Source organism: Pezoporus occidentalis, unplaced genomic scaffold (assembly GCF_034315485.1).
Source record: "Pezoporus occidentalis ecotype Australia unplaced genomic scaffold, CSIRO_AGI_Poc_V1 ctg36, whole genome shotgun sequence".
NCBI classification, from domain to species: Eukaryota; Metazoa; Chordata; class Aves; order Psittaciformes; family Psittacidae; genus Pezoporus; species Pezoporus occidentalis.
In genome coordinates this window covers 2537585-2556875 of record NW_026915591.1, presented here as the reverse complement: position 1 = coordinate 2556875, position 19291 = coordinate 2537585, and the positions used below count along the sequence as shown (strand labels likewise).

Below are 19291 nucleotides of genomic sequence, written 5' to 3'. Positions count from 1 at the left end.
CTGAATGTTGAACAATTAGAGCTATGGATGCTTGATTATTTTTTTTTAATCAACTGTTGGCCAGATTTATCATGCAAAATCCCAAGAACAGTCTTTGCCTTGAAAAACAATCTTCTAATGATTCCTTTACTTTTTCAGGTGGATTTGGAGCCTGAAGGCAAAGTGTTTGTCGTCATAACTCTTACAGGCAGCTTCACAGAAGGTAAGGGAATTATTTTGGCTTGTTTCCATTAAACGTCGAATCCTGGTGTTTAGTCTTGCCATCAGTCACCAAGCAGTACAGAAGTGAGTGGCATTCTTCATGCAGGCCATATGTTGTTGCATGCCGAAGACTTTCTGAGCATTAGGGAAAATCTGGAAGGGGTTCTTCTTAAGGGCTCACTGTGTGTGCCCACTGCTCTGCTGTTGCCCTTATCTCAGACCCAGGGAGCTGATTCATGCTTGATCTGGTTTATTTATCTCAAGTTGTCCTTCAAACGGATTGTTTCTGTCACCTGTACTTTTCGCCTGGGTGCCCCTTGAAGGGCAAGCTACAGAGCATGTAGGGCATGTTTAAAATAGAACACATTCAAAACATCTGGATGATTTTTATCCCATAATGATTCTCATCTATTTCATGTGTATTTCTGTTTCCCGAATTCACTTTGCACAGGAAACTTAGGAGGTCTTTAGTGTGGCAGCTGCTCTGGAAAAGTATCCAGGCAGATTTTTTTCCCTGTAACTGTATTTTATAGTGTGATGTTTTCAATTTCCATGTTGTTTATTGTGGTACCAGCTATGAGTATGGATGTGACCTGTGGTGGAAGAACCCAGGAAATTTGGGATGGGGCATACAAAAGACCAATTTTCTTCAGACCTACACCATGGTTCTTACTTGTTTTAGCAGCAGCCTCAAACTGCGTTCACTGGGAGCTGTTCTCTGTACAGACACCAAGAATTGAGGCAGGGTCTGCTCTGTTGTCACCTGCATCCTGGGGGAGCTGAGTTTTTAATGTTTTTTCTTGTTCTGCCCATAAACTGATTGCTCAGCATGAAGGCTGTGCTGGGGGCTGCAGCATGAGGAGCCCACCCTGCCACACTGTGTCTTGGACACAAGGAAGGTGCGAACTGGAGGGATGCTTGCTTCAAGGGTTGTGAGGGAACTCTGTTCCACTGCCTAGCAGTTCCCCTAGCTCATACCCTGGGCTAGGTGCCCAGGCCTGTCAATGCCTCTGCATTTGTTTTTTCAAATGCAGGTTTGAATGCTAGCTTGTACTGTACTTGGGTGCTGTTGGGGAGCTGTCTCACTCTTGTCTCCTTGGTGTGCTGGGGTAGCTGCTTGGTGGAGAGCTGCTGCAGCAGAGGAGCTGATGAAACTTGGTTTTCTTTGGGTGGTTCACATGGCAGGAGTACCCTGCTCCTGGCACAATGGCTGTGGCCTTTTAAAGCATTTGAGCTGACTACAGGAGTGATCAGCAGAGCTTCACCTGAGAGCACAGCAAGGATTTACAGGGAGATGGTGTTCTCCACAGCGGCATCCCAAGCCCCATGGTGTGGAAATGGTGGCAGGTTTAAAGACATCCTTCTGTGTGCAGCTGAGGCTGCTCTTACTCTGAGGGCCTATGGGGAAGGCGTAATCCCACTTGCAGAAGGTCTGTTAGGAAGGAGACATGAACAGAATGCCTGATTTTGACTACTAGCGAAATATAGTCTTGGAGCAATGGGAAAGACGATGAGTATCACACCCTGACACTGCAGCAGGAAGGAGAGGACCAGAATTACCTTTTCCAGTGAAGTTCACTTGCCATGTAAAGCTGGACAGGCCACATGCTGTTTAGACATGTTGCTAACAAGGTCTGAAAGATGAGAGATGGAGAACTGAAGTGTTTGTACAGCTACTGTTTTCTGAGGAAAATGAGAAATATTGGGAAAAGTCTACTTCTCTTTCCTCTGCCTTTATTGAGGATGTGTGGACTTATAGAACAGGAAGATCAAAGACAGCTCTTGGGTTTTTTTGATTTGTTGTTTTTTGTGGGTTTTTTTTTTTGTTTTTCTTTTTACTAGTTAGTCCCATGTGTGCTTACAGTTAGAATTTCCAAGAATAGACATAATCCAGTTCAAGACTGATAGCAGATACTGACTTCTCCCAGCTGTTAGTGAAGGCATCCATCAGGGAAGTGTTTCCTTCTGAAAAAAGGTGAGGTCTCTTTCATAACATCTTGTTTTTTTAGATTTTTCTCCCTTTCTTTTTTCTGGAAATATGGAGCCTCAGAATTGTATTTGAAATCTGAGGTTTTTTGGAAAGGAGTCTTGAGAATAACTTGCAACTTGAAAGCACGAAAACTGGCTTCCCACTTATGTGCCCTAATCTGGAGGGTAGCTGCTACCACATCCTCTCTGCTTGTTATGGCTAACATGCAGAGGACACATAAAGGCTGTGTGTGTCTATGAGTACACAGAGAACCTAATGATTAGTTTGCATTAGACTCTATCAGTGTAGCATATAGACCCACATGGAATTTCAATCAATATGATGTTTAGGATTTTTGGTTGTGTGACTCTAGTGTGTTTCTTGCTCTGAAAAGGATCAAGCAATGGTCATGTGCTGGGAAAAAAAGCCAACGCAAGACTGAGATGTTATGTCCACCTGAGACTGTATTATTTTGTTGTCTTAGAACGCTTACCCAAAGTAGGCAGTCCTAGTGGTTTTGGCAGCTTGTCCGTTATTTAGCTTCAGGACGAGTGGGATTTTTTGTTGTTTTGTTTGTTTGGGATTCTTTTGATTAAAGGTTCTTCTGACCAAAAGTTTGATTTGGTTGCGCTTACCTATGGCAGTGATGAGGGAGAAGGGTGGCACTCCTCTGAGTGGCACAGTGTGTCCGACAGAAGCATTCCTGTACCATCAAGATGAGGGCAATATAGAAAATATACAGCTGGAAGGAGGTTGTCTTTTGAAGGTTCCCATGTGGCTCTTCTGTCCATCAGTGTTAACCTGCTGTTTGAGGCAAGGAAATATGCCTGTTTCACATGTTAAAAATACATGTAACTTTTCAGGAAGAGAAAGGAATGGAGCAATAGGAAGTGAGGGATGTCTAGTGAAATTATCCTTGCCTGTCTTTATTTTCTCTGCTGAATGTGTTTGTTGCTGTACTTAGCTGTATCTGATTATATTAACTCCCCTCATTCAGCTGGCGTTTCCTGTGTAAAGTGACCAGTGCAAAAGTAAAATGAAAATCCCTTTACCTTGGGAGGAGATTACCTCTGAGCATGACTGTGTGATTTGGAATCAAGAGCCTTGCAATAAGTGTGGGTGAGCTACTCCTGTTGTTGGTGCTTCTGGACACCTGTGAGAAGTTAGTAGAGGCACCGAAGAGAAGGCAGTCATGCATGGGTCAGGGTGTTTCACTGAGGCGAGGTGAGACTTGACACCAAGAGGCCCAATGTATGTGTCTGAAAGATGGCACAAACCTCTCTCCCTTGCAACACTGGAGTTCCAGAGCAAGCTGAGCCTCTTCCAGCTTTGCCTGAAAGGTGTGTTGCTGTGCCCTTGGTTTGCCACCTCTCTTGCTATTTGTTCTTTAATTTTGAGCAAAGCTAATGAAATTAATAAAAAATAATTGTTTGACTGAATCAATGAATGAAGCAAGCCTTGTAGAAATTAAAGTCCTTCTATTTTAGTGCTTCAAATTCTTGCAATTAGCCTTTTTTCTTTATTTTTCTTTTACATTGCCATTCAAAGTGATAATTCTGGCTTGAAGTTCAATTTTAATTTCATCATTGTGAGGTAAGTAGTGTTTTTTTCCTTTTCTTTCAGTGTCATGAAAGACAAAGACAAATTTGAGTTCTGGGCAAGAAATAGAACAGTGAGAATATTGAAAAGCTAAGTGACTGGGTAGAGCAGATATAGTACCCATTACTAAATATTTAATTTTGGTAGGCTTTGCAGCAGCAAGGAAGCCTGCACCTGCCTCTAGAGCAGGAGATGCTTCTCTATTTTCCAACTGTCACATCGTGTGTTCGGGATGATTTGCTCTTAAGCACGAAGGCTCAGTCTTTTGCTACTGTTTTTCTTTGAATACAGTTTTTCTAACATTAAATGGTGTATATCTAAAGAAATAGCAACTCAGGCAGGCATCAGTAAAGATTTTCAGGTTGAAAGTCTCAAATGGTGTATAGATGTTGTGCTGAGTAGGTCCTTGCTCTGTACTGTAATGTAGCTCCTCAGCCCTGCAAAACTTATATTTACAGATACATTATTAGGCTCTTTCACAAGAGGGAGAAAAAAGATGTTTACTGGTCCTCCGTAAACTGCAGTCATGACTGTTTGCAGCCTAGTTTTTATAGTTAAGGGGATAACTGTTGGAAACTAGGAGCAAGGAACAAAAAATGCCCTGGTCTCATCCCCTGCCTAGTTTGGCCACTCTTCTGTTTTGGGTCACTAGCCCAAGCAAAGTTCTAAGGCATGTGGTAGACACCGTCCAGAGAACCTCCAGATCTAAATAGGCAATATCAGTGCAGGCTAGCATAAAGAAGGGTTTCTATCTTTGGCTCACAGTCTGAGAACATTGTGGTCTTCAGTGTCTAGCCCAAAGTCTAACGTGACAGAGAGAAGCAAGAGACATGGAGGGTTTTTTTCCTATAGCCCTGTATTTTTTTCCAATGCCTACACTTTTTCCAGTGCTTTACACATGTGCATGTCACACGTGCATGCTGCAGGCAAGGGATTTCCATATGCTCTCCGTGTTGGTTCAACCCTGCATTTCCAGATGGAAATAGGTCAGAACAATGTTGAGTCCTGTGGAGAAACTACAGCCTGGAGAAGACTGAGCCCTCGTGAAGCCCAGGAGTGATGTCCACAGATGCTGTGCATCTCTGGGTGGGAGGCAGGTGAACTTCAGTGGATCACCACCTTCACTGGAAGATGCCAGTTGAGTTAAAAACTAAAAATCAGTTCCAGAAGCTGACCTTGAAGCCCTGAGCAGGTATTGCTCTCCTGGAGGTCAGACCCTGCAGACCTGTACCCCAACAGAGGTCAAGTCAGTAGGGCAAGAGCAGCTGTATCCTTGTCATGAAGCCTGTGTGAGCTAAGCACAAGCTTCTCCACAACACTGACGATCTCAGGAGAGAATTTCAAAATCTGGAAGACCATGAAGAACCTCTTGGAGATCCTTTTCACAGGGAGGAGCCTTTGGGCATTCTGAGAAATGTCCTTTGAACTATGAGTTGCCATTAGGAGAAGGGGCTGACAGCATCTTCCCAGGTGTCAATTGCCTTTTGCTTGCCATGTTCAAGCTGACAGTGGCATGAGAAGGGGTCACTGCAATGAGAGACAGTGCAGTCTTGGAAGATAGACAAAGTGAATGAACTTGGGGGTAATGAATATAATAAATAATAATTGTTTATGGTGGGAGGATAGTGATTTTTACCTTTTAAAAAAGTGAAGCCTTCTAAAGTTACGTGGTGCATTTCACATTAAAGTATTGCAGAGAGAACCCAAATGTTTTTGTGCCCTTGCAGTCTTATATCTCACATTTGCCTCTCCTCTATTAAAAAAAAAAAAAAGAAATAAAGAAAAACCAAGTTTGATAAACTCTGGATTTTTACAGGGGAAAAAAAAAAAGATTTCAGTGGGGAAAACAAAGAAAGAAACAAAATTATTTATTCCTGATTGCTGAAAGATCTAGGCTGTGGAAAATGGTTTGCTCTGTGTTCTGGAGGGACTCTAATGCAGGACCAGGAGGTGAACAGTACCTCAGCCTGCTGCATATCCACAAGACCACCTTTTTTTCTTGGAAAATGGTTTGTTTGAGCTCCACAGCTCTTGCATTATGTCTCAGGCTGAGAGGCTTTTGGCAGTAATTCATGGCTTGCCAAGATCTGCTAACTGCTTAGGTATCCAGACACTATAAAAATGCAACAGACAGCAATATCAGGGTTAACTCTGCTTCCCCAATGGGCTGTGTTTTGTCTGGCCTCTGAAACTTAGATATAAATATGCAAGCTTGCAATCTGCTCTGGGATTTGTGTTCCTGGCTGTAATGAGGAACAGAGATTTTTGCTTTGTTTTAATGTGATTCCTGGAAGAAGTGATGGTGGTTCCCAGAGGAGCTTAAACCTATCTACTTAGCCTTGGACAACAGTGCCGTGCTTGTGCTGCAGTGAAGCAGGACGGCAAATGTGTGCTGGAGGGAGCAGAATGCTGCTCCAATTTTCAATGCTGAAAGCCACTGAAAATTGAGACAGTGATCCTGTGGCCAGGGATGATGACAGCAGCCCTGTCCCTGGGGGATGCTGTTTCATGGCCATCTCCCTCTGCACGCATTGTGGTCAAGGGCACTTGGATGATGCCCTGAACTGAGATGAAGGGGGGTGCCCCATGTACCAGCACAGCTCATGGCTGCACCTAAATTTCCCTAGACCTTAATTTGCAAGGTACCTCACTGATGAAATAAATGAATGGCTGTCCAAAAGCCCCAGTAGTTTGCCTAGGGTCACCCTGTACATCTATAGCAGAAACTCCAGGTCTGTCAGCTCTGGCTGCTGGAATAGACTCCTGTTTAGGTGGTACCATGACAGGCAAGGGTTTTCCTTGTGTCTGGGTATCTGGCAACTCAGTCTGTCAGTCATCCCTGTCACATGGCTGCTGCATGGGGCAGTGCTGGACTTGGTGTGTGAGTAGATCTGCTGGGCATGTTGGTATGAGAGGATGTGTGAGGTAACAGGATCCTGTTGTGCCACAGTGCTTAATTACCTCAATTTACCTGGAGGGTAGTTATGCATTGTTAGTGCTTGCAGGGCGAGGGGCAAGGTTCCTTCTGGCCCTGCAGACACAAGGGGGACCAGCAGCATCAGCCTGCGTTGCAGCTGGCTCCCACACCTCACTGGAGCAGGGCACTAACACTAACAGCCAAGCCAAATGGAGTTCTCAGCATTAGGCAAGCTGGCATGAAGCTGTACGAAGCACAGCTTGTCTTCTAGTGGTTCTTTGAGAGGCAAATACTCATGCTTGCAATTTATATGCCCCTGATTTTGGTTGTTCCTGAGTGTGCCCGGCATTTCCTGCTCTTCAATGCCAGCTGGTTTTTGTTTTCTGGAGTGCTTCCAGAAACTGCTCAGTTGCTTTCCAGAATGAGATGCTGAATCAAAATAGAGCTTTGAGTGAAGAGATCCTGATGTTGTTTTGTCAGGGCAACCTCCACCTTGGTGGAGGAGAGGGTGGGAGGGATGAGAGCTCTCACTGTCCCTGTCTGCCTTCTGCTGTGTTTGGGAAAATCTACCCATTTGTTATCTTCTGGGATAAACCACATGAGATCTGTGTAGCTTTGAGGGCTGGGCTATGAACATCACCTGCACAGAGTAGGCTCTCACCTCACTGGCTGTTGAACCTGGCAGTGCTGACACTGCTGGTAGTTGCAGATACAGGAATTGAGGCCATTATGTAATTGGAGGGTAAATCTGTGTATCTTAAAAGGATGTTCTTTAGGCTGGCCTTGTGTGGGGCCACTTCTGCACTGGGGAACTGAGCAAATCTGGAGCAGGGGTGTGGGCTGGTTTTGGGGCAGATCCATCCTCTGGGTGAGCTCAGTGCTGGCTTGGGGTGCTGCATCCAGGCAGGAGGGGAATCCCCGGTGGTGATGCAGAGGAGGGAGGAAGGCAGGAGGTCTGTCTGAGTGGGTGTCCCACTCTCTATGCCCTGTCCTTGTCATGGGACAAAGACAGTGAATGGTGGAAACACTGGGAAAACATACTTGGAGAAGAAGTAGAGCCATAAGGGCCTGGAAGAAGGATATAGAAGAAATATAAGGAGCTACAGAAGAAAGCAGGAGACTGGTATGGGGAGTGGTGATGGGTCAGTATGGGCAGGTATTGTGAGGAAGAAGCTAAAAGAAGCTCAAAAGCTGGTTGAAGGGCAAGGCTGGACAAATGAAGCTCCTCTAGCAGCAGGGGACAAGGAAAGGTTGCAGCAGAATGCTGTGACCAGCAAAGCCTGTTTCTTGCTAGAACCTGGAACCAAGGTTTTAGTCCCAGAATCTCAGCTCTTTTCTGCCTTCTAGCTGTCAAACTTGTTGAGCAAGTGTGTCTGCCTGTAGCTAGTACAGCAGAGCATAGTCCTTTTCTGCAAAGGCTCCCCTGTTAGGGCTGTCCTCTCTCCCTGAAGCTGCGTGCCTGGGACCATAGTCATGCTTGTAAACCACAACCATGGAGGGGGAATTAAGCTCAGTGAATGAGCTTACTTCCAATGATAGTTTATTTTGTTTAGAAAGCTTAGGACATTGTCTTAAAACTATAAACCTTTTCATTTGAGGGTTAGCACTAATGTTAGAAAATCAAACTCTCAAAAGTCAGGAAATGCTGAATTTTTGTCTAAAATTTGTCCTTCCTCTACAGTCACTATACAGAAGTGCAGATCACACTTGCAGATCAAAATAACAAAGGCGCAAAGATGTTTCCTCTCCCGCCTGCCCAGCTTGGAGTGCTTAAGTAGTGGGTGAGGAATCTGGGGGCTCAGTCTGGTCCCATGCATTTTTTGTCTTGCATTGACTCTGGTCCTGTATTTCACTTGTGAATCGGAGGTAAGGCAAGAAAAGCAAGTCCTTCAGAGGGCTCCAGTGTTGCATCCATAAGGGTTGATGATGACTTGCAGACAAGGGCCATCACACACCTTAGCTGTGGAGGTACCCTGTGTCCCATGTGGTGGGCATGCAGGGCTGAGTCCAACAGCAGATGTGGCTTTGGGCTGTGCTGTAAGGAGGAACGTGGAGCTTGGATGCTAAGGACACGAACCTTACGAAGTCTGGCTGATTTCCCCCCCCCCCCCCGGTTTGATTTCATGTCACACATCATACTGTTGCAGCTATTTGTGGGGTGCATGGAAAAACAGATTTGGGAACTGATCTGACTGGAAAATGACTGTGTCGAAGGGGGTGCTGGAAGGAAGGCAGGGTGCTGTATAGGGGGAGGACTGCTTCAATCTGTGAGCTGTTGAGAGCTTCAAACCACAGGATGGCTTTCATCTGCTGTCCCTTGAGCCTAAACAAATTGCCTCCCTGTGTGTTCCTTCCCCATTGAGGGACTGGGAAAATGATGAGAAGTGCAGATTTTAGGTGTCTCTCACAAGCTGTTGGAGAAAGACTTTCCTCCTCCTCACCCACCTCTGCTTGTTCATTAATTGGTGGGGGAACCTGCAGGGAGGCACTATATTTGCTTATTACTCCTGCTGTTATGGAAAGGGCCACCCATTTGCGAGAATAAAATTAGTTGATGGTGCTGGTGGCTGTTATGGAGCTGGTGAAACCAGTGGGGTCCTTCCCTCTCTCTACATGTAAAGAGATTCTGAGCCAAGGTAAGCAACACCCTTTGCATGTGGCACCCAGTGTTTTTAAAGTTTTGGGATGTCTGCTTTTGAAATCTCAGAAATGCAGAAATATGTATTGTGGGGTGAAATCCTTGTTGGGGAGGAGATGGGGAAGAAGGATAGATCAGGTTTAGCCGTGTTAGCTGCATGGGAAGCTGTTGGGGACAGCTCAGCTGTGTTTTCTGAACATGCCATTCCTCCTGGCCTGCAGCCCTTGGGAAATCCCTCTGTGAAATAGTAATAATAATCTGCTGGCACTAGAAGGGGTGTGGTGTGTGGCAGAGCAGCAATGGTCTGTGCCATCTGCGGAAGTGTTTTAGGACAAGCTGTGCAGTGAAGCCAAGTGAGATTGCTAGCCTCAGTACTTGAGCAGTAAGCATTGCCTTGCTGCATTACCAAGGTAGGGACTGTCTGGATGAAAAGTGGTGCTGCTTTTTGACAGATATCTTCATGATAGCAATATGCTTGGGATACAAAAGGCTGAATTTATTTTTCCTGACAGACGCTTTGCTGCAGCAGTGTCTTATTCAGCCCATGGTGTGTGGGAATCTGAGTGGGAGAGTGACAAGGTAAACAACCTGCTTTTTAAGGCTGTTGCAATTAGAGAACTTATTACCAAGCTGTCACATGGAAATCTCAAGAGTACTGAGGATGGGCTGTGTATGTGGCTGGACCACTTGGGTTGGTGCAACTGCTGGGTGACCCATCAACCAGGAGAATCCAGGTGTTGCAGGGTTGTGATTCAGGGGCTGGTCATCCTCCCAGGTGAGCGCAAGGCCAGTGCACCTCAAGGGACTAGAGAAGGGCTGAGGCATTGCACGACACCAGTCGAGGCCCCAACAGCAGAAAAAGGGGAGTGTTTAACTTGTCCTACTTAATTAGCTCTCACAGTTAATATGTTCCTGACTAGATTCCACTTGTGCTTGGGGTTACAATTTACTTACCGAGAGGTGCAGTGCCCCTGGTGAGGAAAGCTTGACGTTTTGTGTTACGGATGGCTGCTGTGTTGAGGAATGCAGTTGCCGTTTGTGGAATTGCTGCAAAACTTTGGGTCCCTCTGGACACAAGCTGCTTGATGCTTCTGTTTTAGCTGGCTTTCTGTTGATCCTGGGATTTTTGTGTGTTTTGTCCCGTGTTACACAAAGAATATTTTCATGGTCTTTCTCCTTTGGGACAGATGCTAAGCCCTTGTCTCTGGAAAATTGCACTGCCTAAACATAAAGGTGTGAATTTTAAGCTCATTTAGTTGAGTGTAAAACCCTGTGTGGATAATCTTGGTTTAATGCCAAAGTGGTCAATTTTAATTCTGAAGCTGACCACATAGCTCAAAAGAAGGATATCCCCAGAGCATCTGCTTAAATACAGCTTTAAACTGCATCTGGTTAAAAATAGATTTAACTTGGAACTCATGCATCCCTGTGTGGGTATGGCCTCCTAATGGCATGTTGTGATGCCTACTATGGAGCCACCTATGAGCATGCGAGTTTCTGATGGTTATGCTATGCATGAGCCCTGAGGTGTTGGGAGCAGGGGAGGGTTCAGGATCTTCTGCTGTTTGCCCAGCCTGCCAATTCTGCTTTTCTCAAGGATTTTGCACTAGTGCTGATAGCTTTGACTTACGAATGCTGTCACTCCTGTTAGTGCTGCTTCTTCTCTGTAGACAGCATACTTTGAAATCTAAAACTTATGGTGAAGAGGGCTTATGGTGCATGAATTAATCATGGGAAAGATCAAAGTTGCTATGTTAGTTTTATTTTCCTGTTTTTAATGAATAATGTATTTAAACGGTTTCCTTCCCTAATAAATCCCATCTCAACATTTTTCTCTGGATTTTAATAAGTGGGAAGGACTAACAGGAGGTTTTACAATGGAAATTCACTTGCCTAAGCACAAGGAAATAATAATGATTATAATTGGTGAGGGGAGGAGAGGAATCGGTTCGTTAAGGCTTTAATGAGCAGTGCAGTAAGAATTATGAGGTACTAGTATTATTTGCACATCTTAAAGTAAGAAGGAGGATTGTCCCCATGTTATGATAAAATTGAGACAGCGAGCAGATGTGCCATTCTACCTGCAGCTGAGCAGGGGAGGCGGCTATTACTGCCTGTTTCTCACTGTTTGTGTGGGTCAACTGAAAATGTTAATAATAGCGTTTTTTGCTTTGTGTTTTGTTGCCTGAAGACCTTAGTCCAGATCAGCGGGGCAGGAGTGGGTTATGGATCAGTTGCACGTGTAGTTATGTTGGCAGGTCTTAGATGGTAGAGAGGGGATTCCATTGTGAGGAGGGAGCAGTGGGACTGGGGTGTCTTTCTGCTGCTGGAACACCATATTCAGCTACAGCCAGAGGGAAGCATGTACCTGTCATCTTGCTGGATAGGACCTAGCTAATTTATCTTGCTTTTCCAAACTGCATGGGTACTGCGTGTCTCTTGATAGGTGTTGGACAGATATGGGGTGACCTTCCACACACTGAGCCAGCCTGGGGCTCTGAAGGGCTTAGTTTGGTGTTCAGGTTTCTTCTGTGTCTCCCTCAAGTCCCTACTCCAATTTTAAATAAAATCCTTCTCTGCTGGCATCCTCTCTTAGTGCAAGCTGAGACAGTTCTCTGCTATTGTCACCACAGCCTGATCTCTCTTACAACCAGAAGTATCATGAGGTTACCATTGCCAAACAAATGCAAAGCCTGACAGAGACGGAATGGAGTGCAGGTAAAACCTGGGTTGCTTTTGGCAGAGAAACAAGCACAGGGTGAAAAATGGGGCTGTCCCCTTCCTTCTCTCACAGTTGTGTGGCTGTAAAGAGAAGAGAGAGGAAAGTGCAGGGAAGTGCCTGCACTTCCTTTGCACACATCATTGTTGGCAGCCAGCAGCATTTCTGCAGCCTGTGGCCTGGAAAAGTTCAAATGGGCTGGCATGCAACAATCTGTGTTTGAGAACCTGGTCTCTTACGGTGTGGAGTTGCTCATGTTGACTGAAATACTTTGTTATCCTCAGCATCCCGTTTGCTCATTCATTGTTACCCATCACAGAGTGAATGGAAAGGCTTTTCCATTCATGTTTTTCTGCCTTGCACAACCTGCTGCAGTGCCTTGCTTCATAGCTGTCAATGTCCACGAGCAGACATGTATGAAAGCTTTTCCCAGAAATAACTTGTAAAAGCAGATGTGGAAAATAGTATTTTTGAGCTGGCCTGTGCATGTCTGAAAACCTGTGTGGCAATCATGATTAAAACTGTGCAAAATAACCTGTACTTCAAAACTGGTTGGTAGACTTGAAGTGGTAGCAGAATACTTGTTTTAAGAGTTTGTCAAGCCAACTTCTTCCTTCTCTCTCATGTTCTCACAGACCTTATGCAAACAGATAAAAAGCAGCTATTTTTTCTTCAGCCCTGGCACTGGGCTCTAGGCTGTGCTTTGCAGCCATCTCCCTTCCTGCACATGTGGATAGCTCCCAGCAGCCACATACTAATCACTCCAACTCAACAGAGCTGTCCTGCTGTCCTTGGCACTGCTACATGCTAATGTAAGGGACTGTTAGTAAAGAAAACTGTACCCTCCAAAAAGTCCTGGACCCCAGTTCCACACCAGTAAGGTTAGCAGTGATGGATGGAGCAGAGCTGTAGCTGATAAACCTGGGAAACATGGAGACACGTCCTCTGAACTTTTCTGTTTCACCTACTAGTGCCACTACAGCTTTGGCATCATTGTGTAATTGTAAAAAATAAGCCTGTGATGTGCTTTTGTAGCAATAGCTGAGCATTGTCATGCTCACTAATATTGTTGTGTCAACTTTGTTCACTGTGTTGTCACTGCTGCTGCACTGAAACATCATCATTCAGCCTCAGTACTCAAATGCTGCTAATCACTGAGAGCTGAGGGTGAGCTGAGATGAATTTATGCCCTAGGCCTGTCAGGAAAACAAGGAAGATGGACCTGGCCTACTTCAGCACTCAGACAGGAAACAGGGACCTTGTCTTGAGTGCAGAGATCTGTGTGATTTGATGCATGGATGATTACATATTTTTGCGTTTCCAAGACTGCTGATAATGCTGTTTCATACTCACAAGTTGGGGAAAATCCTTATTTTTTGGATTGACAGCATCATTTTCAAGAAGGGGAAAATGGATGACCCGGGGAATTACAGACCAGTCAGTCTCACCTCTGTGCCTGGCAAAATCTAGGAGCAGATTCTCCTGGAAGGCATGCTAAGGCACATGACAAACAACAAGGTGCTTGGTGACAGCCAGCATGGCTTCACTAAGGGGAAATCCTGCCTGACCAATTTGGTGGCCTTCTATGATGGGGCTACAGAACTGATGGACAGGGGTAGGGCAGTTGATGTCATCTACCTCGACTTGTGCAAAGCATTCGACACTGTCCGACACGACATCCTTTTCTCTAAATTGGAGAGACATCAATTTGATGGATGGACCACTCGGTGGATAAAGAACTGGCTGGATGGCTGCACACAAAGAGTTGTGGTCAATGGCTCAATGTCCGGCTGGAGACCAGTAACAAGTGGTGTCCCTCAGGGATCGGTGTTGTGACCGGTCTTGTTCAACATCTTTGTCACTGACATGGACAGTGGGATTGAGCGCACCCTCAGCAAGTTTGCCGATGACACCAAGCTATGTGGTTTGGTTGATATGCTGGAGGGAAGGAATGCCATCCAGAGGGACCTTGACACACTTGTGAGGTGGGCTGATGCCAACCTCATGAAGTTTAACCATGCCAAATGCAAGGTCCTACACCTGGGTGGGAGCAATCCCAGGCACAGCTACAGGTTGGGCAGAGAAGAGATTCAAAGCAGCCCTGCGGAGAAGGACTTGAGGGTGTTGGTCGATGAGAAAATGAACATGAGCCAGCTTCAGTGTGTGCTCGCAGCCCAGAAAGCCAACCGTATCCTGGGCTGCATCAAAAGGAGTGTGACCAGCAGGTCAAAGGAGGTGATCCTGCCCCTCTACTCTGCTCTCATGAGACCTCACCTGGAGTATTGTGTGCAGTTCTGGTGTCCTCAACATAAAAAGGACATGGAACTGTTGGAACAAGTCCAGAGGAGGGCCATGAGGATGATCAGGGGACTGGAGCACCTCCTGTATGAAGATAGGCTGAGGAAGTTGGGGCTGTTCAGCCTGGAGAAGAGAAGGCTGCGTGGAGACCTCATAGCAGCCTTCCAGTATCTGAAGGGGGGCTATAGGGATGCTGGGGAGGGACTCTTCATTAAGGACTGTAGTGATAGGACAAGGGGTAATGGGTTAAAACTTAAACAAGGGAAGTTTAGATTGGATTTAAGGAAGAAATTCTTTAGTGTAAGGGTGATGAGGCACTGGAATGGGTTGCCCAGGGAGGTTGTGAATGCTCCATCCCTGGCAGTGTTCAAGACCAGGTTGGACGATGCCTTGGCTGATATGGTTTAGTGTGAGGTGTCCCTGCCCATGGCAGGGGGGTTGGAACTAGGTGATCTTAAGGTCCTTTCCAACCCTAACTATTCTATGATTCTATGATCATGCCCCCTTCTTATGCTTTCAGACAGCGCTGACAGGCTGGCTTCATAAAAGATGAACATGGGTTTTCTGTAAAGTCCTAGAAGCCCTTGAAGCTAGCGCTGCCACCACTAGCTGGCTCTTTCTCTGGTCTTTGCACAAAACTTTATCCAGATTCAGAGTGGAAAATGACAGATGGATGAAACATAAGTGCCAGCCTGTGTTTGATGTGCCACACGTCTGCTTTGCAATGAGCTTCACCTGGGATTTGAACCAATCTGGTTTCATGCACAGACTGGGAACAGCAGCAGCAGGACAGAAACTTTGACAGACATGAAGTGGGAGAGAAACCCTGTTTGGTTAACACCGTCCTTGTGGATATGGCTGTTTTCTAGCTGTCCAGTTCATGTATCCAAGTGACCTTTGAGGGGAACTGAAGAAAATACTTTGCAATGCTTTCACACTGCAGCTCTAATACTAGAGAAGCAGAACAGTCAGCACAGGAAATGCCACTTTGGGTTGTAGCCTTTAAATCCTTTTCCCTTTTCGGAGTCAGGCTATCAGCCTCTTCTTCAAGGCTGTGTTGTGTTTGTAATGTTTTAATTAGCAGGGCTTTCTGTGGATTTGACTATCCACAGGATTATGGTGATAAAACTCCTGGTTAAGATATCAAGCCTTTGTAAGGGGTTTTTGACATAACACATGTGTTTTCCAGCTTGGAAAATAAACATCTTGGTTAATTTTGGTTTAGCCTCTGTTTATATTCAGTATATGTGAGAAAGGCTGCTGTGAGATAAATATTGAGAGAACATCTACATGCTGATGGCTGGAGGGTGTGAGTGTATTCATTCCCTGCCATTTACTTGGTTTTATATATTATTTTCCTAAAACAGGCACCATTAGGGCATGGGCTAGATGAGCATTTAGCTTGATCTGAAATGTTAAGTGCTGCAGTGCAAAGCAAGGGGTCTGCCAATCCGCTATGTTGCTTTTTACAGTCCAGTAAGTTGAGTGGTCAGCCTCCACTCCGTGCTTACGTATCACTCAGTACAATGGGATCTTGCATGCAGTTTTTCCAGGGGAGCTTAGGGTAACGCATATTGTTACTGGTACTGATGAAAAAGGCTTAATTTTTACTCTATTAGCATTATTGTTCTAAGACTTTTTACACTGTTGGTTTTGTTTTGTTTTTAATACTTTCTTTTAAAGAAAAAACACATTGACACATCCCATACAACACCAGAAATTGTCATGTATCAGGAGGTGCCCAAATGACCTTTGCTGTACCAGCATGATAGCAGTGGTTGATAGTGTGATGGTGAGATTGATTTCCAATAGACGAGACCTGACAGGCTTTAACTACTAGAGGCAAATTATTACTTGCACGCACAGACACACATACACACGCACCACTTAATTCTGCAGCTCTTCCTCTTGTCTTACTGCTGTAGTTATGCTACCAAAGGACTTACCTGAAATAACCTAATGGGGGGAGAAAGAGGGGGAGGATCTCTGGCCAGCAGGGCAGGATCAGGTAAGCTCAGGGGGCAGGTAGGGCAGTGTGATGAGGCTGCTGAGTGTGTGAGCAGTGTGCTAGTGCATGCAGATGTCCTCAGATGACTTGGTGGGTTATTTATTCTCCTCTCCATCCATGTGCATAATTTCCACTGCCATAAACACGTGTTAGGCATGAGTGGAGAAGTGGAAAAGGAAGAAGCTTTTTTACTATTTTGTAGTTACTTTTGCACAGAGCCAGACAGAGTTAATACCCCATAGTTACAGATGCCCAAATTTAACCATGGATATGGAAACTCCCTTCACTGAGCAATTACTTGCCTATTTTCATAGCAGTATTTGGACATTTGAACCATTCATGGTGGTTGCTGCTTTACCAGAGATTAGAGGCTTTTAAAAGTATGGGTCTCCTAGAGTGGTTTAGAGCTGCTTTGTTTTGTAAAACGCTCTCCACATGAAGAAAGACTGGTAGGATCACAGAATGGTTTGTGTTGGAAAGGACCTTAAAGATCATCTAGTTCCTATCCCCTCTGCCATCTTGGTGGCTGGGGGAAGGGCGGGGGGCTGGTGATTGGGAGGAAGGTGGTTTTGAAAGCAAAATGTTCCATCATTTCAAAATCACTTGCACCTTGTTGGAGGGTTGAATCTGCCTGTTCCATGGTGTGGTGTGTGGGATGGGTGAGTATCCAAGCCCTCTGAAAGAGGGATTTATACTGTGAGATGTGGTTGTATATGTAGTTCCAGTAGATTGTGAGGCTGTGGTGGATGGTTTCCTACTGGGGCCTAGGTGTGGCTGAAGTTGTCCTGTACTCTCTCTCTCCTTTTTGCTCAAAAGAGTATCAGGAAAAGAGAACAGTGCCCAAAAGAGCTGATTGCATGTGGAAAGTAGTCCAGGCCTTGCTGAAGTCAGTCATCTGCTTAGTAACATTTAGATTTGTTATAAGGTAATGTAATGTGAGGTGAATGTAAGCATGGGTGAGGATCACCTGGAAGGTGTGCAGCATGTGGAGAAAGTTAGTGGGTAAATGCAGCCAAGTAATGTGGGAAAAATGTGAAATTTGAGGAATGTTTTAAATGTGAATTATGCTATTAGAGAGGGAAAATACAAAAAAACTTGTGGAGTGTGTTTTAGTGACAAGTGGGTCTGTAAGATGGAAACCATTGTGCTGTGTGACATGGTGGTGGCTGGGGAACAGGAGAGGGAGACCAAGGACAGCTTGGAGGAGAAGGCTGAAGCCTGGCCATGGATGTGGTTTACCAGCGCAGGCAGTGTGGAGATTTTCTGGATTGCCCATGAAAAATTGACTTCCTGTTATCCTTTGATCTTCCTGAACCATTTCAAAATTGCAGTCTCTCCGAAGCTCTGCAGACCATAGAGATGCACAGCAGTGTCCCACTTGGTGGCTTTGTGGACCACCTTTGAGTGTCCCCTAATCCTCATGCAAAGGTCTGGTTTTCTTTTGGCTGCATGTGGGCTTCTTTCTGCATGGATGAGCACCAGGGAGGCAATTACCCCATGCTGATCCTTGAGGGGAACGGTAACAAACCCAGAAACTTCATGAGCTAAATTGGGAACATATTCTCTTAAACTCTCGTAAATGTAAGTGCATGAACCTAAAGGGCATCAGTGGCTGGACTTCTAATGGAAGCAAGCTGGTAACTGGATTGCTGCTTTAGGTGATCTACTTACATGCTCACCACCCACTCATAAACCCTGCTTTTCTCTTTCCATGCCTTGGAAGTTCTCCTGTACATGCTGAATGCCGAGATGGGTACTTTGCTAGTTGAGGTTTTCGGCCCTGATTCAGAAAAACACTTAAGTGTATGTTTAAATCTGGATGAAGGAGATGTTCTCTTGAATTTAAAGGTGGGCAAATTGTGTAATACTATAAGAATTTATTTATTTGTTAATAGTTGTCACATGAAGTTGTAGGAAGCTTGGGCTCAGCAAAGCAATATGCTCTTGGGGAAGAGGGATGAACTGGTTGACCTCTTGAAGTTCTTCTCAGCTATGCTTCCTGTGGTGGTTAATGAGTCTATTGAAATTGTGCAATGATGATTGAATGTTTGGAAGGGATTTTAAACCTCTGCACATCAGCTCTGACTTCTGGAGATCAAAATGATATCTCCAAGGTGCAGGGTTTCTCCATCTTGCTCTCATGTGCTTCTGGTTGCCCACTGACAGAGGCAGGATGCTGAACTAGATGGACCGATGTTCTGATCCAGTCTGGCAATTCCTGTGGTCCCCTGAGTCCTCTTGCTTCAATGAGAATTAAACACATCTTTAAGTACTTCCCTAGAAAGGCAGGCTTTTCTGTGCCAGTCTTTCTGTCCATTTATGCAAAGTTCTGCAATGAAGAAAGCCAGTTGCTGTTCAATACTTGGATCAGCCTTACCACATCCTTTTTTTGTGTGAGTTTAATAGGAAAATTCTAACGTATAGCATTTGCTTCTATTAAAAATAAATGCAAACTGTCTCAAAGTCAAGCTGTTCTCCATGTCATAGTTATACCATTGGTTAGGAGGTTTCCAGCCTGTGGATGAGAGAACACAGCAGAAAAAAAAACCCTTGAGCTTTATGACCAGCTTTGCTTCTAAACCTGTGTGGCAAGAGTACTGAAAGGAATACATCCTGTGGCTTACAGCCCTCTGAAGTGGCTGGGTTCAGTACTGACAGGATGGTTTCCTTTATCCTTACTCCTACAAAGAGGACTGGGAAATACGCCTGTGATGTGGGACTCTTACATTTCAAGCCTTGATCAGGTTGACAGCTTTTTCCCTTTTGTTTTCCTGCCAGTGGTTAATCAACAAAGCTAGTTGAAAGCAGGGAAATGCTCTGCCCCCTTTTTATGGGTAAATTAAGTGGTACAATAACAGCTGTGTTTGGGTATTGCTGCCAGTCCAGTGCTCCAGGATGATCAGATGTGTGGGAAGTTTACAGACTGCCTATCCCTTCCCGTG

At 45.1% G+C, this 19291-nt stretch overlaps 1 protein-coding gene across 2 annotated transcripts in view; it reads left to right on the top strand.

Annotated features, from left to right (window-relative positions):
• PRKCH (protein kinase C eta) overlaps positions 1-19291 on the top strand; it is a 119562-nt gene that overhangs the window by 28450 nt on the left and 71821 nt on the right. Inside the window, exon 2 of one of the 2 annotated variants that reach the window (XM_062630760.1) lies at positions 139-202. In XM_062630760.1, coding sequence (XP_062486744.1) covers positions 139-202 — 64 coding nt within the window. Of the gene's footprint in view, positions 1-138; positions 203-9225; positions 9323-19291 lie in introns of those variants that run through there. The other variant, XM_062630761.1, reaches the window with a different exon arrangement.